The sequence below is a fragment of the Gobio gobio genome, assembly GCF_949357685.1.
Source record: "Gobio gobio genome assembly, chromosome: 9".
Taxonomy (NCBI): Eukaryota; Metazoa; Chordata; class Actinopteri; order Cypriniformes; family Gobionidae; genus Gobio; species Gobio gobio.
In genome coordinates this window covers 30,454,819-30,476,636 of record NC_137115.1, presented here as the reverse complement: position 1 = coordinate 30,476,636, position 21,818 = coordinate 30,454,819, and the positions used below count along the sequence as shown (strand labels likewise).

Below are 21,818 nucleotides of genomic sequence, written 5' to 3'. Positions count from 1 at the left end.
TCAGTACAAAGAATTACAGTCTGGATTGTGAGCCGCATTACTGAGACACAGTCACAGGAAAGCGTGGTGTGTCCCAATGTCACTATGACATCATCGTCATCGTAGGGTCACTGCGGGGTCAAAGTGCCGAGTGTGTGTAGTATGTGTGTGCCCTTAGTTTTACCCCGACTGCCCAGTCAGCAGGGAAAACCTCCACTGGACTGAACTGCTGTCTAATGCGTTTTGAAAGACACAAGCACCTGAGTGAATCTCACAAATGGTCAGGGTGCATTTTACCCCAAAATTAAAAAGGGAAAATAGTCAATTCTGTTTTTCATAAAGAATATTAAGTCTATTGGTAACACTTAATTTTAGGGTTCAAATCTTGCTATTAACTAGTTGCTTATTAGCATGCATATTACTAGGATATTGGCTGTTTATTAGTACTTTTAAAGCATATTAATGCCTTATTCTGCATGATCATATTCTACATCCCTTAATCCTACACAATACCTAAACTTAACAACTATTACTAACTATTAATAAGCAGTAATTAGGAGTTTATTGAGGCAAAGGTCGTAGTTTATAGTGAACGCGTTCCCCATACTAAAGTGTTACCAGCCTATTTTTAAGAGCATTATTTTTTATATTTATGAATTGTGACATTATTTTCGTGAGAATTAAAGGGTTAGTTCACCAAAAAATGAAAATTCTGTCATTAATTACTCACCCTCATGTCGTTCCAAACCCGTAAGACCTTCATTCATCAGAACACAAATTAAGATATTGTTGATGAAATCTGAGAGCTCTCTGACCCCTCCATAGACAGCAATTTAATTTCCACTTTCAAGGTCCAGAAAGGTAGTAAAGACATTGTTAAAATAGTCCATGTGACTCCAGTGGTTCAACCTTCATTTTAACGTTATGAGGGTGAGGAATTAATGAGAGAAATTTAAGCACATTTTCTTCATTACTGTGGTGCGCATTGATGCTTTTATTTAAAATGTGCTTTTAATTCTCATTATTATTCATGAGAATTTGATCAGTTTGATAGTAATGTCATAATTAAAAGATGTCCATGGTTCTTTGACCATTTATTTCTCATAATATACTCATTTAAAATAGAAAAATAGATTATTATTATTAACAAGTTGTGGTTAAATATGACCTAGACATTCTTAGTTAGGATAGGATTTGTTAAATTTAAATGTAAAAATAAAAATAAAAAAATCACCTGAAAAATTGAAAAAAATATTTACTTTCTATCGATTCAGGCTGTGCTCACACGGTTTAATGCGGCTTCGTAAAATCAAATCCAGATTCACATCATCCTGAATAGCCAAATGAGGTGAATGTAATGGCGCTCAGCTAAATTTTGCTTCTGGATTTCCCCTCATTTTGTTTCATGTCTCCTGATGCTGCAAGGCAAATATAATGAGCACAATGCAATGCACCTTTCAACAACGTGTTATAAAGAGCAGCGGGTTACATAACTGCAACATAACTGCCAAACTCTGTGTTCTGCCTGAGAGAGAAGGAGAGGAGTGAGAGCTCAAGGGCACTGCAGTGCGTTCAGATTCACCCTGATAAAAAAAGGAGGGAGAAAAAAAGAGAGTTATTCATAGAGATTGAGGAAAAGGGGGGGAGGGACGGATAGGAGGAGGAAAGACGCTGGAATGGAGGAGGTATTGATTTGGTTAGAGAGAGGACGGGGAGATTATGAAAATCAGTCGAAAGGAGAAAGCAAGGGAGGAGAGATCGCACTCATAAGGATTCTGATTTGGAGTCCACGTGACCAATGACAGAATATGACTATGACGAACATGCTCGTGTTTTAAAGCGAAACACACACAGGAATGATTAATTCTCTAATTCTCCCTGGACTCTCTGATGTCTTCAGCCTGGTTTTATTTACATTAGCACTGTTTTGAACGGATTGTTTGAATGAATTTGCTTACTGGATCATTGGACTGAAAACTTTCCTGGAGTTTAGCAGCTTAAAATGATCTGATTGCAAACAGAAATCAAAATTGGGTTAAAGGGTTAGAATATAAATTTTCACCTACCAGGGTTACAGGCACTTGCACTATTGTAGATGCTCAGTGTGATAAACTCCCGACTTCTAAGATCATCTAACTGTGTGATGTAAATTACATTGAGACAATTTCACATGCTTCAGTAATTTATTTGCGTTAAATTATTTTAACGTGTTAAGGATTCAAGGATCAAATTAATTGAAAGCCCTAATATGTGTGTGTGTAGGGCCCTATGAAATCCGTTTTATTTTTTCCCAAATTCCGTTTTATTTTTTCCCAAATTCCGTTTTTTCCGTTTTAATTTTTGCTAATTCCTTTTTTTTCCGTTTTAATTTTTGCAAATTCAGTTTTTTTTACCCTTAACTGTTATTTTAGTCGTAAAAAGAGTGTTTTTAATGTTAATATAATAGAACATAAAACATAAAATAGGAATGACAAACATCAAACAGGTAACAAACATCACATTTACTTTTCAGGACAAATACTGCAACATAACACTGCACTCTAAGCACTTCAAGTCACAACTAGATATTAGTGCTGTGAATTGATAATAAAAAAAACCCAGAATTAATTGCATTTTTTCTGTAATTAATCATGATTAATTGCAATTAAAAACATTGGAGTTTTTAATATTTTGATATTGTAATAATTTCAGTTACTCTCCAAATTAATTTAGAAACAATTTAAAGACAGCATATTTTAAATGTGTGTTGTAATGGCATCTTTTTATGAATGAAGGCCAGTATCACTGATATTAATGTCTATATGAAACATTAATGACGTTACATTACAGTATAACTGAAAGCTACCAATTTCACCATTTATTAGGCTTTAAAAAATAACTTTTAATTTAATTGAACTTAAAACAATCTTTACATGAACCCATTATAATAAATGTTATATTTACCTGTGGCCTTCCCTGTCAGACATAGTCTACACAGAAATTGAATAAAGTTATCAACACCTTTCTTAACTGCATAAATAATAAGTGAAATATAGATGAATCATCATTAAAGCTGCAATCTTCTGTTCCCGTTGTTCTTTGAACATTAATGACAGACATTATCAGTGCTCCTGTCACTTTAAGAACAGCCGCTTCTGAACATGATGTGGATAATGCTGCCTTCACGTGCTATCGGAAATTTGATGATTCCGACTTCTGAAGTCGTGATTACGAGCGCATTGCATTCAAGTTTCAAAATGTGAGGGCGTTCATGTGCAATGTTTACCTAGGAAACTCGTATATTACGATAATTCCGAGAGCACGTGAAGGCAGCATAAGACGCGCTGATCCGCGCATCTCATTTTCTCTCAAGTTCATTTAAGGCATTATTTTCCATACAGTACATTGAAGTGCATCAAAAACAAGGCAAAAAACAGCAAGCACTACCTGAGGGAACTGCTCGGCTCTGTACTGAGGGCGGTGTGAACGGGGCTTTAGCGTTGAGTTTCTTAACTTTTCCGCTGATGAAAGCAGAGCCGTGGTGAGCCGCTTCACCATACTTTCATTGTTTTGAAGGCGGAGCTGAAATGACGGGAGGGGTTGAGTCGCCCAGATTTCCCCCGGTCTGCATTTTCCCCAGACATACGTTCTTCTCCCACACAAAACCGTTTCATTCCAAATATGTCAAATTCCGGGAAATTCCGCGTTAACAATAGATTCCGCGTTAATATGCCAATTCCGCGATTCCGTCCGCGATTCGGTGATCGCGGAAATCATAGGGCCCTATGTGTGTGTGTGTGTGTGTGTGTGTGGCAAAATGAGTCGCAATGATAGGTATTGTTGTTTTTTCTCTATTAAAAACCTTAGAAATGATGTATGGTTTGTTGGAATCAGACAAAAAATGACTGAGCTACACCTATTTGAAATCGATGGAGTCAGCAAAGTCAAATTTTAGAAAAATCTGGAGTTAAAGTTTTCTGAAGGTTCCAAATCAAAATCACCTAGCAACCATACCTTAAAATCACTGGTGATAACACAATTTTTTTTCCATGATACCACAATTGTTTGATTAACATTAATAAAACAGACAGCATATATTAAGACCTACTGGACCACACAGATCTAATATACTGTAATGCTACACATCAGATGTTTTTCCCCAACAGTCAACAAATGTTCACTTATGACATAACAGATGATGTTTGCATGAATACTCGCCAAGACAGATATTTTGAAATACTGTAATTCTGTGTATATGTGTGTATCGGGATCGCGCGCTGTCTGAGGCGTCTTTGTGCGCACGCTTCGGATCTGTCAGTCAGTGTGAGTAAGATCTTTTTGTTTACATCAGCATGAGATTAAAAATCACATTTCATTGGTTCAGACTCAAGCCATTGAGAATTCACTATGAATATTCACAAAGTTGGAATGCTGCATTTAAGGCGATACCAAACTTGTGCTGAGGGAAGCACCAGTCGTCGAGAAGCGAGCAGTGAAAACAGTACTCCTCTCAGGAAACATACAAATAAAGATACTTTTAGATGTGTATTTGCTATTTGGAGCATTTGGATCGATAGACGAGGGCTTAATGAACAAATTTTTGTGAAAACCTTTAACCTTTCAAATTTTTCACTTGTTTTGCCTGTTGCTCGTAATTAGCCCGTGTGCATTCAGACTCATTTTGACAGCATGGGTCACATATACGTATATGTAACGAAGTTTGTTGGTAAGGGAAGGAGGAGGCAGGAACCAGCGAACAATCAACGTAAGGTTTAATGACACAATACAAACAACAAAAACGAAAGTAAAGCGGCAGCCCCTCACTGACATCTGCCGTACAAACATAAACAAAACACAAGGTAAAGTCCATCCTTCACTGTGGTCACTCCTCCTCTTATCCTTCCGAAGCTCCTCCGTGAGACTCGAGACTCGCGCCACCGGCCTCACTCCGTTCCCAATACTGTCGGCCTCGCCCTGCTTGCCACTCATATAATTGGTCATTTTGAGAACTGAGCATAATAAATCATTTAATTCCAGTATATATTTTAAATATTTAGAACTAGTTATCGATTCCTGACCCTAGAAGTAAAGGTTGTGACACACCAAGTTGACATCAAAGAACTAGCGGCAATGAAAGCTAACTGTGTTTTTGCCTCACATCTGCTGCGTCTGGGCCAAAAAGCTGCATTTGAACACACCGCAAAGACTACAACTGACTGCCAACTAGCATGTGCGTTCTGTACCTGCATGTAAAGAAATAACTGTCTATATCAGCAGGTATCAATAGTCTATATTCGTCATTCAAAAAAGAAAACCGAAACTAGTACTACAGATATACAAACCGTGAACAAAGCAGCGCTCGCTTACCATTTTGAATCATGCTGATCACTTTCTTCATTCCAGGCGGCTCATGTTGTTATGAAAATATTCACGTATTGGAATGCCTTAGGTAAGATGACATAAGATTAGAACAGCCTTTTGTCTGTGCCATCATGACTTCTTTGCTCGCTTTGATCGCTCTCGCTTTTATTCTCATGCACTGGCTCGTTCGCTAAACTGAACAACCAATCAGTGTGATCTCTCTCACCGATGGCCAGACACCGATTCAACATGCGGAATTGAGGAACTCCTGCCGACTAGCCCAACAGACATTCAACGACGGCCCGCGTTTGCAATGGCCGAACATCAGCTTGGTGTGTCACGGACCTCAGCAAGGAGAGGAAAGGAAAACCTTTATGAAGACAAAGAGAAAGTCTTGAGCACCTGTCCCTGTGTCTCGCTCTTACTGTAAGTGTTATGCATTAAAGCAGTGGTCGGGAACCTATGCCTCGTGAGCCACACCTGGCTCTTTGACAAAAATCATGTGGCTCGTCAGGTCTCTCACCCTTTACCAACAAATGATCGATAAACAAATTAGACACATCAACAGAGATCCGCTCTCTGCTGAAAAAACTGCCTATTACAATTCCCTTGTTGTACAGCCTACCGAAGTTAATGAAAAGTTTATGATAATAATATTCAAGTTGTGCGTGTGTTCAATGCTGTTCGCGAGTCAAACTAACCACTTACGTTTCTGTGGTAAACCTACAGCTCCTGCACAGCAGCGAAAATGTAAAAGTAGGCTTTATAAACTTTAATATAGGCCTATCCTTTTATTGAAACTGGTGCTTTGCTGTGCAAAGAGACATTTCGAAAACATTTCACCCGCTGGTCCTTTTGCTTTTGCCATGGAGACCCTTGTGATAAATAAATGTTGTATTTATGATAATCTGCGCAGATTTCAGTTGACGAAAATAAGTAATAAAAGCCTGATTAGTCGCGAAAGAGAACTGAATTCTACTGACAAGATGCTCTGCGTAGTAGCCTTTGTCTTCGGTTGCGCTCCTAACCGGCCAAATAAACACAGAAATATATCAAAATGCCAAGTCCAGTATTCACATAAACACAGTAGATGTAAGCACTGTGTGCGTTCACACACACATACCCCTTTTCCACCAGAATGAACCAGGTGCTAGTTCAGAGCCAGTGCGAGTGCCTGTTCTGAGTTGGTTTGACTGAAGAGCCTTCTAAGAACCGGTTTGCCTTTCCACATGCGAGAGCCACCACCGAGCCAGGTCTTACGTCACTCTATCTCATCTTTCTCAGCAACGCTAGCGAGGCAGCAGGAAACACAAACACACAAGGCTTGTTCGAGATGCATCGGCGCTGTGCAGACCGATGAGCATATGACATCAAAATACCACATGAGCGATTCAAAAGCATAAGGAATCTTATGCTCTGGCTGAGCTTTGATGTCATACGGCGATCGGTCTGCGCAGCGCCGATGCATCTCGAACAAGCCTTCCATCAACAATGGCGAACGTTGCGTTACTATTAATGCACATGGCTTTACGATCCTACATCGGCATCAAAACACAGCGAATCCAGCGCAATCGTGCAGCTCGCCGTAATTTGTATAGATGGAGATTACAATTGAGCAGCTATTAGCTCGATTAGCTGCTATTTCTAAAATGGCGGATCTCAAGTTTGTGTTTGTCTTGTTGGTCACGTTAACCAAGCAGTTCTTTGTTCTAGACCAGCAATGTTTTGGTGCTACTTAAGAACCACTTTTCCTGGTTCGGCGCTGGTGCTTTGGGTGTGGAAAGACAAAGAACCGATTTGAAACTAGACTCTGGCTCCGATCCAGCACCAGCACTGCCTTGGTGGAAAAGGGGTATCAAAGAGGATTTATAACTCAACCTCAGTGAAAGCCCTGCACAATTAATTCCATATGGCAACTTATTTGTTTGTTTTTAGTTATGGGCCTACTAATTACTACTGATGAATTTTCATTGAAAAAGCATGTTTTTTCTAATATTAATTTGAATTTTTTTTTTACTTTGGCTCTTTTGGAAAAATGCATTAACCAAAAATGTTAAAATGACTCTTTGGTCAAAAAAGGTTCCCAACCCCTGTATTAAAGGGATAGTTCACCTAAAAATGTAAATTCTGTCATCATTTACTCACCCTCATGTTTTTCCAAACCTGTATGAGTTTCTTTCTTGTGTGGAACATAAAAGACTATTTTGAAGAATGTTAGGAACCAAACCGTTGCTGGTCCCCTTTGACTTCCATAGTATGAAGAAAAAAATACTATGGGAGTCAAGGGGAAACAGAAACTGTTTGGTTACCAAAATTCTTCAAAATATCTTCTTCTATGTTCATCAGAAGAAAGAAACAGGTGTTGGAACAACGTGATGGTGAGTAAATAGATGACAGACATTTCATTTCTGTGTGAACTATCCCTTTAAACCAGCCCTGTATTATAAGTCTGCCATTTTCCAGCACATATCTTCCCTAATGAACGACTCTTCGGGGATGTAGGAAGGGCAGTCTGGTGCGTTAGTTACCCGAGTGTGCACTCAGAACCCCATTCTCCACCCTTGATGAGCCACTGTGCGTGTTTGGCTTGTAGAAGAGCACATAAAGCAGTGAATAATACCTGCCCGGGATAATGAGTGCTCTTCACTGCGTTCTGCCTTGTATTTTGCTTTGCTTTCGGTCATTGAGCCATAAAAAGGTTCGTTTGTGTCTGTGTGTGTTCCAGTTAATTATTTCAAATAGCATTGCTGCATGCCATTGAGGGTTGTGTGTGGTATTTATTTGGTATATGAATATGATATTCTGTTTTTTACATTCCAGAAGAGAAATAGAGGGTGAAATAATATCATAAAAAATAGAAAAAACAAACATCCTTGAATATGTACAGTATATAATCATTTTATTTGGTGTATTATGATCACATGCAAATGTGTGTCAGTGTTCTGATTATTGAAAAGCTGGGAATATCAGGAAATCTGAAAGTTTGTGTAATTTATAGCATTAATTAATATTTTGAATTTGTTTTTATTTTATATTTCCCATTGTAATTGAATTTTGTCTTTTTATTATAGTATGTATGTCTACTTAGTTTTTGTTAATTTTATCACAGTTTTAGTAATTTTCTACTTATTTCAGTTAACGTTTATTTGAATTTAATTCATGTTATTTTTTAGATGCTGGAGCTTTACTTAATAATATGCATTTTCCTGGTTATGATCTGCTACGTTATGAAAATATTGTCTAGATATTATACTTTATGAGTGAAAATTTGCCAGCTTCATCACAACAATATGCCCATTGAGATGCACTAAAAATGATATTGTATATTCATACTTGACATACAAATACAAGTCTGCCGCAAAACCTCCATAAAATGATTTGTAAAAATCCATATTAATCCAAGTGAAACGGTCATCCAAATTCATTGGTGAAAAATTGTAGCATCCCTGATTCGTGCCTCTATGGCACATGAATCATAGAAGATATGCTATCTGGTCTTTAATGATATTTGATAAGAATAAGAATCTGTGAATCCCGAGGCAGTCAAATACGTTTGAACATGTTCTGAATGCATGCATACAATTTCAGTAGATGTCCCCGTTACATCTGTGTGGCAGTTTGATATCCTTCATTACGCCATCAATCATACTGTCCTACTGAGAAAGACATTAGTGCAGAGAGAGAGAGAGAGAGAGAGAGAGAGAGAGAGAGAGAGAGAGAGAGAGAGAGAGAGAGAGGTGGCTGTGTATGTGATGTGAGGGGCACCTTCATCCACGAACAGCTCAAGGTGATCCTGTCACGTCCTGATTAATGACTTACGCTCTGCAGAACACAAGCTGCTCAGAGCCGCCTCTGCACATAAAAAACAACATGCACATGTACAAAGTACAGCCAAACCTGCTTTACATCACTTACAATTGTCCATTTAACAGCAGTGATATTAACCTGAGGTGATGGCAAGCATGAATGCATAATACCTTCACTAGAGGGCACTATTGGATTGCTTAATGAAGTCACCTAACAGGTAGCATTACAAAAACATGCATGCATGATTGTTACCTGGATGCACTTCATACTTGCATTACATTTCAATAAAGAAATGACAGGCATCTAAAATTCAGCATATGTGAACCTGCATCAAATGTGCCATTTTAGCTGTTTATTGTATCACTTTGCACTCTCTCACCTCGTACAGATAAACACTAGGATATAGATTGGCAGGATGAAGACATAATATGTTAAAATTGGCAATATGACTGTTAATTAGGAAGCAAACAATGCATTCACTATGCATGCATATGAAAATGATGTGATGAGAATTGATACTGTGTGCTTTCAGGCACATCCAAGAATAGTATAATAGTATTGGCACATCCTGTATTTGTTTTTTGTTATCATGCAACTGACCAGATACAATTTTATGTTGTTAAGAAAATGCTATGTGCTACTACAACATGTGAAATGATAAGAGCTTGTGCATTAATAATATTTTTTATGCATATTTTTCCAAAGAAATCTCTACGTTGTTCAGTTAACTTTTCAGTTAGTGTAAACCATTATTGGAGATGTAGCATTAAAATACCTACTTGTGGTTATTAACCTATTTTATCATTTTGTCTAATCAATAATATCACCGTTTTTTCATGTTGGAGTAAAATTATTTGTAAAAAAAAAAAATCATCAAAATGCAAATTTGTGGTTGAAAAATTGTAGCATCCTCTGGCCTCCATTGCACATGAATCATGGGTAATATGTTGACATGATACAGTCTCTTTAATTGTCCATCAGTATTACAAGAAAAAAAAATGGTCATCACCAGTTATTACATTTAAAGGGATAGTGCTCCCAAAACTGTAAATGTAGAACATAAAAGAAGATCTTTTGAGCGGTGTCATTTTTTTGTGTCTATAAAAAAAGTCAATGGACTTCTATGTTCTTCAAAATATCTTCTTTTGTTTTCCGCAAAAGAAAAACATGCATACTAGTTTGGAGGGTGAGTAAATAATGGTGAACTATCCCTTTAAGCACATTTATACAAAGCAAACATTCCTACTTATGCTGTGAAAATAACCAAAGAGTAATGTAAAATGGAGATGATATTCCTTGTTTTCCTCTGCACATTAGCCCGTATGTGTTATGTATAAAAGTGTGTGGGAATGAAAGAAGTGTCTCATAAAGGAAGTGATAATAAATGGGTTTGAGTGCAGTTTAACTCACATCTATATGCACACAAGAACACTGCTCAAAGCCAGCGCTGTTTGTCCCCGACGCACTGTTATTCACCCCCATACTGATCTGTCCATCAGTGTGTGAAGGTGTGTGAGCTTTGATTTCTGCTGCTTATCACTCTCTCTCTCTCTCTCTCTCTCTCTCTCTCTCTCTCTCTCTCTCTCTCTCTCTCTCTCTCTCTCTCTCTCTCTCTCTCTCTCTCTCTCTCTCTCTCTCTCTCTCGCTCTCACTCTCTCTCACTCAGGCCGCTGCTTTGCTTGCTTTATGTTGCATTGTGTTTTGCTTTGCTCTGCTGTGCTTGTGCTTGATGGTTTGCCTTTTAATCATATCCTGCTCTCGTTTTTGTTTGTTTCCTTCTTTTTTGTCATTTCCAGATTTGCATATCCATTCTTCCTACCTCCTTCATTTGCCTTTCCTTCACTGAGAATGGCAAGCGGGCATTCCACTGACAAATTCAGTTTTCTGTACCCAACAGACACCAGTCAGAACGTTAAGAGGTCAGTCTAGTGCTCAGCACCTTCCACCGTGTCTGTGGTGTGTATGTGTGTGTGTGTGTGTGTGTGTGTGTGTTTGGGGTTGGGTAGAAGTTGATGTTCTGTTCACCCTGATGTATGTACGTTTCCAGCTGTTTTGACCTACATATTAGCTAGGCTATATGTCATGTCTCTCTCTAGGGTTTGTTTAACCTTGGTTTGTTTAGTCTCGCACACGGCTTTCACCTGCTCATTTCAATTCAATTGTACTTAAATTGTGTTTACTTCAACTTGAAATTGAATTCATTACCCTTTTCATCTTTTTGTTATTTGTTTGATTTAATGTATTGGATTGTGAAAAAATTCAGCATCATTACTCCAGTCTGTTACAATTTGTCCCCTTGGAATTATAAGGTTCTATCTGACATTTTTGTCAAAATTGAGTTATTCACATATTCTTATTCTGTGACAACTTCTTTACATTATGTGATGTTGTTTTTTTAAGTTTTTTGGAACTTTTTATTTAGAAAATAAAGAGGTTCTTTCCACACAGTCAAATGGAATGCAAAAAACGTTAAAGCGCAATTATAATTATAATTCAAGGTGGCGAATTGGAAAGAGGCCAGCTTTGTTTCTGAATGCCCCAAGTAAAGATATGCTGTCAATTTTCTAAACTTTTGTAAACCCATCCATTATAATCACAATGAAAGCATCCAAACTACAATATTTAAAGGATTAGTTCACTTCAGAATAAAAAAATGTCCTGATAATTTACTCATCCCCATGTCATCAAAGATGTTCATGTCTTTCTTTTTTTCAGTCGAAAAGAAATTTAGGTTTTTGAGGAAAACATTCCAGGATTCTTCTCCATATATTGGACTTCAACGGGGAACCAACGGGTTGAAGGTTCAAATTGCAGTTTCATGCATCTTCAAAGGGCACTACACGATCCCATCCGAGGAATAAGGGTCATAAAAATGTATATACTTTTTAACCATATGCTCGTCTTGCACTAGCTCTGCAATGCATCACACATTACATGATCACGTTGGAAAGGTCACTTGTGACGTAGGCGGAAGTACTGCGGTAGAGCGAAAAACTCCATCTCCAACTTCAAAATCGTCCGACATCATTGTTTTACCTTTTTTTGTAAAGGCCGTTTGACTTAGTCTTTGCACGTTCGCTTTGTAAAGACTGGGTCGGTACTACCGCCTACGTCACGTGTGACCTTTCCAACATAATTACGTAATGCATGGCGCATCGCAGAGCTAGTGCAAGACGAGCATTTATGGTTAAAAAGTGTATAAATTTGCTAGATAAGACCATTACTCCTCAGCTGGGATCGTGTAGAGCCCTTTGAAGCTGCATTGAAACTGCAATTTGGACCTTCAACCCGTTGGTTCCCATTGAAGTCCACAATATGGAGAAAAATCTTGGAATGCTTTTGTTTTTCTTTCTTCAGTCGAAAAGAAACCTTAATTTCTTTCCGACTGAAGAAAGAAAAACATAAACAACTTGGTGAGTAAATTATTAGGAAATTTTGTTTCTGAAGTGAACTAACTTAACATATATATAATAACTGCAAAGCGTCCAATGTGTTAACAATATGAATTACGCACTAAATCCAGCATAAACTCTGACACAACCTGTATATTTTTAAACGGTCAAGGACATACGTCACTACATGAACCTCACCGCGTTTGGCTGCTGACCGTGTTTTTCGTTTGATATTTGCATAGGGGTGTAACGGTACACAAAATTGACGGTTCGGTATGTACCTCGGTTTTGAAGTCAAGGTTCGGTACGAGTACGGTACAGCAGTTTTACAAAATTGCTTTTTATTTTTTTTTATTAAACAGTGGTTTACTGAAAAAAAGTGTCTTTACTTAAATGAATTAAATTATAACTAAACGTTTATTGGAGATATTGCTGTAAACTATATAGGGAGCCCTAACTTGCACATTAATATTAAAGGTTAACAACAGAGTCCAAACAATTAGCCTAAATTCAGTTGCTGTTTGTTTTTAGGTATAATAATCAACACTCAAATAACATAGTACGCAAACATGCAAACTTCACATTAGGCAGTTTATGCAATAACTTCTAAATCTAATTATAAAATAGTTTTTTCTCCAATTCGTTGTTGAAATATAATCATTTATACACAGTGTCTGTCATTTTTATGACAGATTTATTTAAACGTACATGAAATAATCATAATAAAAATGATATGTGTTTAAAGCGGCAGTCCGTAACTTTTTGCGTTCTAGCGGTTAATAAACACAACTGCATGCGTCTTGCGGAAGAACATTGCAGCCGGAGCTACTTCTCTCTGTTTATGTCTCTGGCGAGTCACGCAGGGACTGTGCTCCTCCACGGCCGGTTCCTACCAGTCCGGTCTGAAATAGTCCCAATATAAACACTTATTATAAGTGCACCATAATGATTCAGGGTAAGACAAAAACACGATTTGGAAAATGGATTCATGTTGTACATTCTCATTATATAATTTTTGTAAATCTTGAACACAAAAAAAGTTACGGACAGCAGCTTTAATAAAAAGCAATAAGTCATGAGAGGCCATGTATTACAATGAATTTACAATAGTTAAGGGATCTTGTTGACCACAACTGACTCTATTAAACATGGTAAATCACTGTAATGCGTGACCTCTCATGACTTCCCACATTGGAGGGGATGTTCTTGCGACCTAGCACAACGTTCCCTAAAAGTTATCTAAAGGTGACGAAAATCCCAAACCCAAACCTAAAACGTCCTCTTTTGGTTATGAAAGTGCTGCAGTTCAAAGTTCCTTATATGACTTTAGGGGGACGTTCCATTTTGGTTATTTTATGGTCACAGCAACATTAAAAAGAGGACATTTGGGACATTAACAGAACGTTCTCACATGGCCCTCTGTTGGTCATATAATAGCATTCCTTATATGACTTTAGGGGGACGTTCCATTTTGGTTATTTTATGGTCACAGCAACATTACAAAGAGGACATTTGGACGTTAACAGAACGTTCCCACATGGCCCTCTTTTGGTCATATAATAACGTTCCTTATATGACTTTAGGGGGACGTTCCATTTAGGTTATTTTATGGTCACAGCAACATTACAAAGAGGACATTTGGACGTTAAGAGAACGTTCCCACATGGCCCTCTGTTGGCAATATAACAACGTTCCTTATATGACTTTAGGGGGACGTTCCATATTGGTCATTCTATGGTCACATACCAATGTTTCAAAGTGGACATTTGGACGTTAACAGAACTTTCCCACATGGCCCTCTGTTGGTCATATAATAACGTTCCTTATATGACTTTAGGGGGATGTTCCATTTTGGTTATTCTATGGTTACACAGCAACGTTACAAAGAGGACATTTGGATGTTAACAGAACGTTCCCACATGGTCCTCTGTTGGTCATATAATAACGTTCCTTATATGACTTTAGGGGGACGTTCCATTTTGGTTATTTTAATGGTCACAGCAACATTACAAAGAGGACATTTGGACGTTAACAGAACGTTCTCACATGGCCCTCTTTTGGTCATATAATAACGTTCCTTATATGACTTTAGGGGGACGTTCCATTTTGGTTATTTTATGGTCACAGCAACATTACAAAGAGGACATTTGGATGTTAACAGAACGTTCCCACACGGCCCACTGTTGGTCATATAATAACGTTCCTTATATGACTTTATTGGGATGTTCCATATTGGTTATTTTATGGTCACACAGCAACATTACAAAGAGGACGTTTGGGACATTAACAGAATGTTCCCATGCGATTTCCTGTTAGTCAGATGGGGACATTTCATTTGGGACTGCGCTGCAACATATCTTGTTCAGTGCAGTGGTCTTTACATTACATTTCCATAAAGTTTCCAGGACCTTTAGGGGACTGAATGTTTTCAGAACATGTTTGTGTGAGTCAAGGTACACTGTGCTGCTTTGCAAATGAGGGTCAGTAAAACGCAGGATTTGCACAAAAGTTGCTTCTCAAGGATGGATCAATACCAAGTTTGTCCAACTTCATATTCAGAACATGTAAGTACCGCACGTTATATTTTGTGAATGTACGCAAATTGCCTTAGTGAGCGCTGACGGCTAATGTGGCTAAAGTTACCATTGCCTGTATTCACAGAGATCAGAGCTATTTCATTAGTTTTATTTTTTAAGAAGTAATAAAAGTGCGTTTCTGAATTGTACAGGCGGTGATCATTTCCGGGCTAAAAATAACAAGCTCTGGTCTCTGTGAATACAGTAAGAGACAATGGTAGCTTAAGCGACATTAGCACATTCAGAAAGGCGATTTGCAAACACACACATTATAAAGTGCAGTACTTGCGTGTTCTGGAAATGGAGGTTGGATCAGGAAGAGTTGGTATTGATCCATCTTTGAGCAACCCCTGCGTTTTCTGACCCTCATTTGCAAAGCAGCCCAGTGTACATTGATTCACACAAACATGTTCTTAAAACATTTAGTAAACACGATGAAAGGACCTAGGAACAAAAAATAACATTCTAGGTTGGTCCCCTAAAGGTCCTGCAAACGTCATGGGAATGTAGTGTATAGACCTAGAGGGAACGTCCTATAGTAATGGTCCCTTAAACATTCCCAGAGCGTCCTGAATGTTCCCTGAAGGTCCACCAAATAACGTCCCCCAACCCATAAAAGAACTCCACATTGTGAACGTCTCGTAACGCTCTGGGAACGTTACCAGGCGACGCCCTTGACACCAGCAGGGACGTTTTGAGAACGTTCTGGGAACATAAAATCTCCAAATACAATACGGTCCCCTAAACGTTCCGAGAACGTCCTGAAGGTCCACCAAATAACGTCCCCCGAACCCTTTAAAGAACTCCACATCATGACTGTCTCGGAACGTTCTGGAAACGTTACTAGGCGACGTCCTTGACACCAGCGGGGACGTTCTGGGAATGTAACATTTCTAGCAGGGTTGTTGCTTTTATAAAAGACAGTTCGGTTGTTTTCCGAAGTTTGCCAAATTATTTTGATCTCTAATGCATTTTACATGCTGATAAAATGTTTAGGATAATGGAAAAGTGTGCGTTTTATTTTCTTTATTAATCTTTAATATTTGTGAAATGGTTCATCAAGCTCCTCATGACCTTGATCTTTCATACTTTTGTGAGTGTGTCATCCGCTCGCTCTGACGGCACATTCCCCTCTGACAAATCCCCTCTCCCACACACACACATGCGCTTGTGACACACACACCACCACGGCACATCTGAACACCTGCTAACAGCTCCATGCTCACACAGCCTTCTCCCGTTTCCGTCGTGTGTGGCGGAGATGTAAAGGGAAAGTTCTGACGCATAATCCTCCCCTATTCATGTCTTTCCCCCCGACTGACTGACTGATAATGCCATCAGAGTGTTCAAGGGAGAACAGACACACACACATGCACAATGAGGGAGGGTAACACACTCGCATACTCGCACCCCGTTTGCTAAAAGTTTCAGAACCTGCAAGGAACAGGATATGATGTCACAGTCGAGGGCTTCTTTTTGCAATAAATAATACATTGCATGATACATAATAAATAATAACAAATTGAAATGCTCTTATTTACCATATACTATCCTGCTTCTCTTCTTAATTGAAGGTTGTTTTCTTTTACATGTTTTGATGCAAAATGGAGGCATTTTGCTAATATATATATATATATATATATATATATATATATATATATATATATATATATATATATATATATAATATATATATATATATTATATATATATTATATATATACCATATATATATATATATATATATATATATATATATATATATATATATATATATATATATATATATATATATATGGGTTTATATATATATGGGTTTATATTTATATAATTTTTTTATTCCGCAAGGATGCATTTAATTTATCAAGTGACAATAAAGATATTTATTATACTACATAAGTTTCAATTTTAAATAAATACAGGTTTTTAATCTTTTTAATCTTTTTTTATCAAAGAATCCTAAAAAAAATTTGCACAGTTTCCACAAAAATATTTAGCTGCCCAACTGATTTCAACTTTAATCATAAGAAATGATTCTTGAGCAGAAAATCAGCATATTAGAAGGATCACTGAAGAATGTGATGTTGAAGAAAGAGAAATAATGCTGAAAATTTTACTTTGACATCACAGGAATAAATTACAGTTTAAAAATAGAAATAGAAAACACTTATTTGAAACTGTTATTATATTTCACAATATTTTCTATATTTTTGATAAATAAATGCAGTCTTGGTGAGCATAAGAGACTTTCAAGAACATTAAAAAATTGTACTCACCCAAAAATTTTAAACAGTAGTATAGACAATAGGGATGCACGATATGTCGGCCACCATATATGTATACCATATGCACATCATATGTATTTATATTCTATGTATGTATATATAGCCTATATATATATATATATATATATATATATATATATATATATATATATATATATATATATATATATATATATAATTTATTCTCCTCCTTCCAATTGCATTGGTCTAAACTGTTTGTTTATATTTAATTTCTGTCTTTTTTGTTTTTAGTGGTTTGTACAGCACAGTGGTCAACTACTGTTGTTTTTATTGTGCTTTATAAATACATTTTGATTTGATTTGATATATGTTCATTTTTTAATGTTAACATTATCGTCCCAATTAGAACATTTTGCCGATATATTAAAGCCGATAAACAATGGATTACTTCCTTTAGCTGAGATGCTTCAGATGCGCAACTGTTCGCCATAATGGTTTTGAATTGCTTGAATTATGATTGTAATCACTTTGGAAAGTAAAATACAGTTAAGTTTAACATGTGCAGATCCAAAACAGAAGTTACACATTCTGACAAGCACATTGTGCATCCATGGCATTCCATGCAGAAATAAATTGTAATATAAGGTTTATTTTGTGTATATATATAACTGATTTATCTTATATAGGATGCGTTTGGTTAAGTTGACGCTGTAGTAAAGCGCACCAGTTTACAAGTTGATCATCTTTAGCTTCAGCACATGCAGCTCAAATAGCTATGCACAACGCTCGTCTTTAAAATGTCCGACACATATCGGTAATGACTACATTATCTAACAGCTAATAATGTGTTGCTAATGTTACACAAACCATGTTCTAACCTTTTAACAATCACTATCCTTAGAAATGCTTTGAACAACTCAGAACATCAGTGGAGAAAGGCATATATTTCATCATAACATCGTAATATACATCATACACACGCTATATTGCTAAATCTACCCGATTTTTCATATCAACAGAAAAATATACCGGGATAACCTGGCTTCTCTTGAGACTCCCCTGCATCGCAGCATAGTAATGGTGATATGCTAAAGCCCGCCCACACGTTGACGTGATTGGTTACAAGGTAGTTTGTGATGTAAGAAACACCACCGATTTCAAACAACATTAACAGTATTATTAATTTAAGATGTTTCTTTTTTCAAAAACATTGATGCATTATTAATAAAAAACTAGCATTTTTATTTTTAGCTTATTATTTTCATCAACAATATGGTTTAATTAAAATCATTATTGTCCATGCAGAGGCCATTCCATTTTATTTATTAATGGCACATTCTTTATACCGAAAGTAATGATGACTAATGATTTGTTTATATTATTTAGGCATTATTTTATTTCTTTGTAAGGCAATAGATTATTTTTAATAAAGAAAGTTGGCTATAGGAGTGTAAAATAGTGTATAATTTTTAAAATGTACACTTGTTCAAATTGGACTTCTGTATAGGTTTGATTTATTTTGAAGTGCTTGGGACATGGTTTTTAATGGTAATAGTTATTTAAATCAAAAATTATATAGAAATTTGGATGTAAATGTATCGGCCAGATTATCGGTTATCGATATTCAAATATAAAGCATTATCTATTAACTCCATTACAAATACCTTTACAAAAATAACCAAAACATGTGAAAAGCCACATCCAAACACATTGTCTTGAAGATTGACAGCATCTCCTGAAACGTGGTCTGAAAAGTCTTTAGGGCTTTTTACACTGCGCTTACCCCCGGGTTCTCATCATTCTAAAGCTGGATTAACACCGCTTTTTACGCAGGGTTATGAAACCCTGCTCCTTATATTTAAGTGTTTTGGGCAGTTACAGATACACTGCTCGATGTATATAAACAATCGTTTCAGCGTTTGATAGGAAGAGACCATTTCATTCTTACCTTTTATAAAAACCTTTATGTAAACAGGTCACGTGTGCTGTGTTTATCCAGTCAACGACACTGCAAATATGCAAATAAGAACATTAACCCAGGGTTTAGGAATGTACAGTGTGAAACCTCACCTTATGAATACCTAGGATAAATTGTTAACTCCAGGTAAATTATAAGCAGTGTGAAACGTGAAGCAATAACCCAGGGTTTAGAATGACCCAAGTTTAACTATTTCAAGTGTGAAAAGCCCTTTTATGTAATTCTTCAAAATAAGGTTAAAAAAAAAAAAAAAGACCCTTGAAAAATGATGTCTTGTGACTGTAGAGCCTAGAGTTTTTGAGACTTGTGCTTGTGTGTGTCTGTCATATTTTATTATCATTTTGGTTTATTTAGGCATATGATTGTGTTGTAGAAGTTCATATCTGTCAAAACAACATTTGTGTAACTTATCTCTCTCTGTCTCTCTCAGTAAGAACAGGCTGTCTTCCACCATGAACCCGGTGTACAGTCCCGTGCAACCGGGAACCCCGTACGGAAACCCCAAGAATATGGCATACACAGGTATGTGATGAGACACTCACATGTATTTAAAAACACAACATGCTTTATTCATAAATGCCTGTGATCTTACACTATACAATTCATCAGTGCATGCTAAAAAAGGTTTGTTTAATCTGTCATTAAAATGTAATGAACAGACTATGAAAGGACTTTTCTGCTGATGTAACCCAGACCACAAATAATATTAGCCAATAGAAAAACTACTAATGAGGTTTTCCGGTTTCCTTCTGAAATATATCAAAAGTTAAAGGTGCAGTAAGTGATTTGTGAGAAACGCTGTTGAAAGTGTATCGGACCGAGCGCCACAACACACTTGTAGCCAATCAGCAATAGGGTTGGGTACCGAAACCCGCTGCCCAAATGGCACCGGTACCTATATAACCAGTATGTAACCGGACCGAATCAGAACGCAGATTTCTGTGCCCCATTTCGGGAGGCCCATTTCGAGAGACAGACGTGCTCGGCGCTCATCACACATCACAACTATTCAATGTTTTCATCCACATAATGTTTATTTTAGGTTTCAGACATTTAAATGCGCAGTACTAGCAAAAAACACACACAGACAGTTAGAATTTGACTACGTGTTATATTCATATCAGATGCACATTATATAGTTAACTATATAGTTTACTCTATTCTTCTCCCAGTTCAGCGGTCACTTACTTTCATGTATTTTGTGAGACGAGGATGAATTTACGTGAATCTGACAGATCCGATTCTTTGAGGCGCAAACTAACATGTCGGCGCCCATCGCGCATTATAGATCAAATAACACACATTCACTTAAGTGTTAGTTCACCCAAAAATGAAAATTAGCCCATGATTTAATCAAACTCAAGTCCTCCTTGGTATATATGACATTCTTATTTCAGACGAATAAAAAGTTATATTAAAAAAGTCCAGGCTAATCCAAGCATTATAAAAGCAGTAATAGTTGCTCTGTTTTTGAAGTCCATAAAAAATACATCTGTCCGTCAAATAACGTGCTCCACGCGGCTCCGGGTGTTAATAAAAGCCTTCTGAAGCGAATCGATGCGTTTGTGTAAGAAAAATATCAATATTTAAAACTTTATAAAGTAAAGTTTCAGCCGACCGCCTTCCGTGTTCAATTTATGGAAAAAGTGTTGAAAGGTCCTCTGCCGATCGAAAGACTAACGCGACTAGGTAGGCTCGTCATGATGTCACGTATGCATCTTGAGTTTCACTTTCACCACTTTTACACGGAAGGCGATCGGAATAAACGAAGAAAAAACGAAATAAACCCGATACAGCTGAGCTGTCATACAGCACTATTGCGGCTGCTGTGTGTTATGTGAGAAGCATGACGCATTGCCATGGAAACAATAAGGCGATGCGTTCTAAAATATTTAGCCAGAGAATATGGTCATATTTCTGCGAAAAAAAGCTGAACCTTGAAGCTGGTTTGTAGCATACCAAGAATATCGACTACTTTGCTGTTAGTAGTACTGTAACTTTTATTTAGTGTTAAATGGCTTAGATTTTACTGTGAATTTGTTAAGTAAATTGTGTTTTGTATCTATTTTTATTTATATATTTAAGTATACTTTAAACTTGTAATAAATTGTTCAATTTAAAGATTTTTTTTTTCCAATAAAAAGCCATTCTTTAATGTCATCCACCGTCGTTTTGTATCTCTTTTTTATTTTTAAAATATCGGTTCAAGCACTGTTTAGGCACGGTACTGTTTTAAAAGTATCCGTTTGGCACGATACCCAACCCTAATCAGCAGTAGGGATGTGTCCACTTATAATGGGGAGGAGAGAGTGAGCAAGAGGGAGATTTGGCTGAGAGACATTACAAAAGAGAAAAGGTCGAGGAAAATCACTGGAAAAGAAGGGATATGATCAGGCAAGAGCTTTAGGACCCATATAAGAAAAGATTTCCAGCGCTGGAGAGGTCTAAAAGAAGGCGTGATGTGATGTTTTTTTAACAAATTTTGGGAGGAACACGTTCA

General features: G+C 37.0%; 1 protein-coding gene across 4 annotated transcripts in view; it reads left to right on the top strand.

Moving 5' to 3' along the window:
* The window catches only part of fam168a (family with sequence similarity 168 member A), a 68,498-nt gene that overhangs the window by 22,966 nt on the left and 23,714 nt on the right, over positions 1-21,818 (top strand). For 2 of the 4 annotated variants that reach the window (XM_079824983.1, XM_079824979.1), the window contains exons 2-3: positions 10,923-11,045; positions 19,749-19,840. In XM_079824983.1, the coding sequence (XP_079681109.1) occupies positions 10,975-11,045; positions 19,749-19,840 (163 nt within the window). In that variant the 5' untranslated portion in view covers positions 10,923-10,974. Of the gene's footprint in view, positions 1-10,922; positions 11,046-18,359; positions 18,479-19,748; positions 19,841-21,818 lie in introns of those variants that run through there. The other 2 variants (XM_079824981.1, XM_079824980.1) reach the window with 2 other exon arrangements.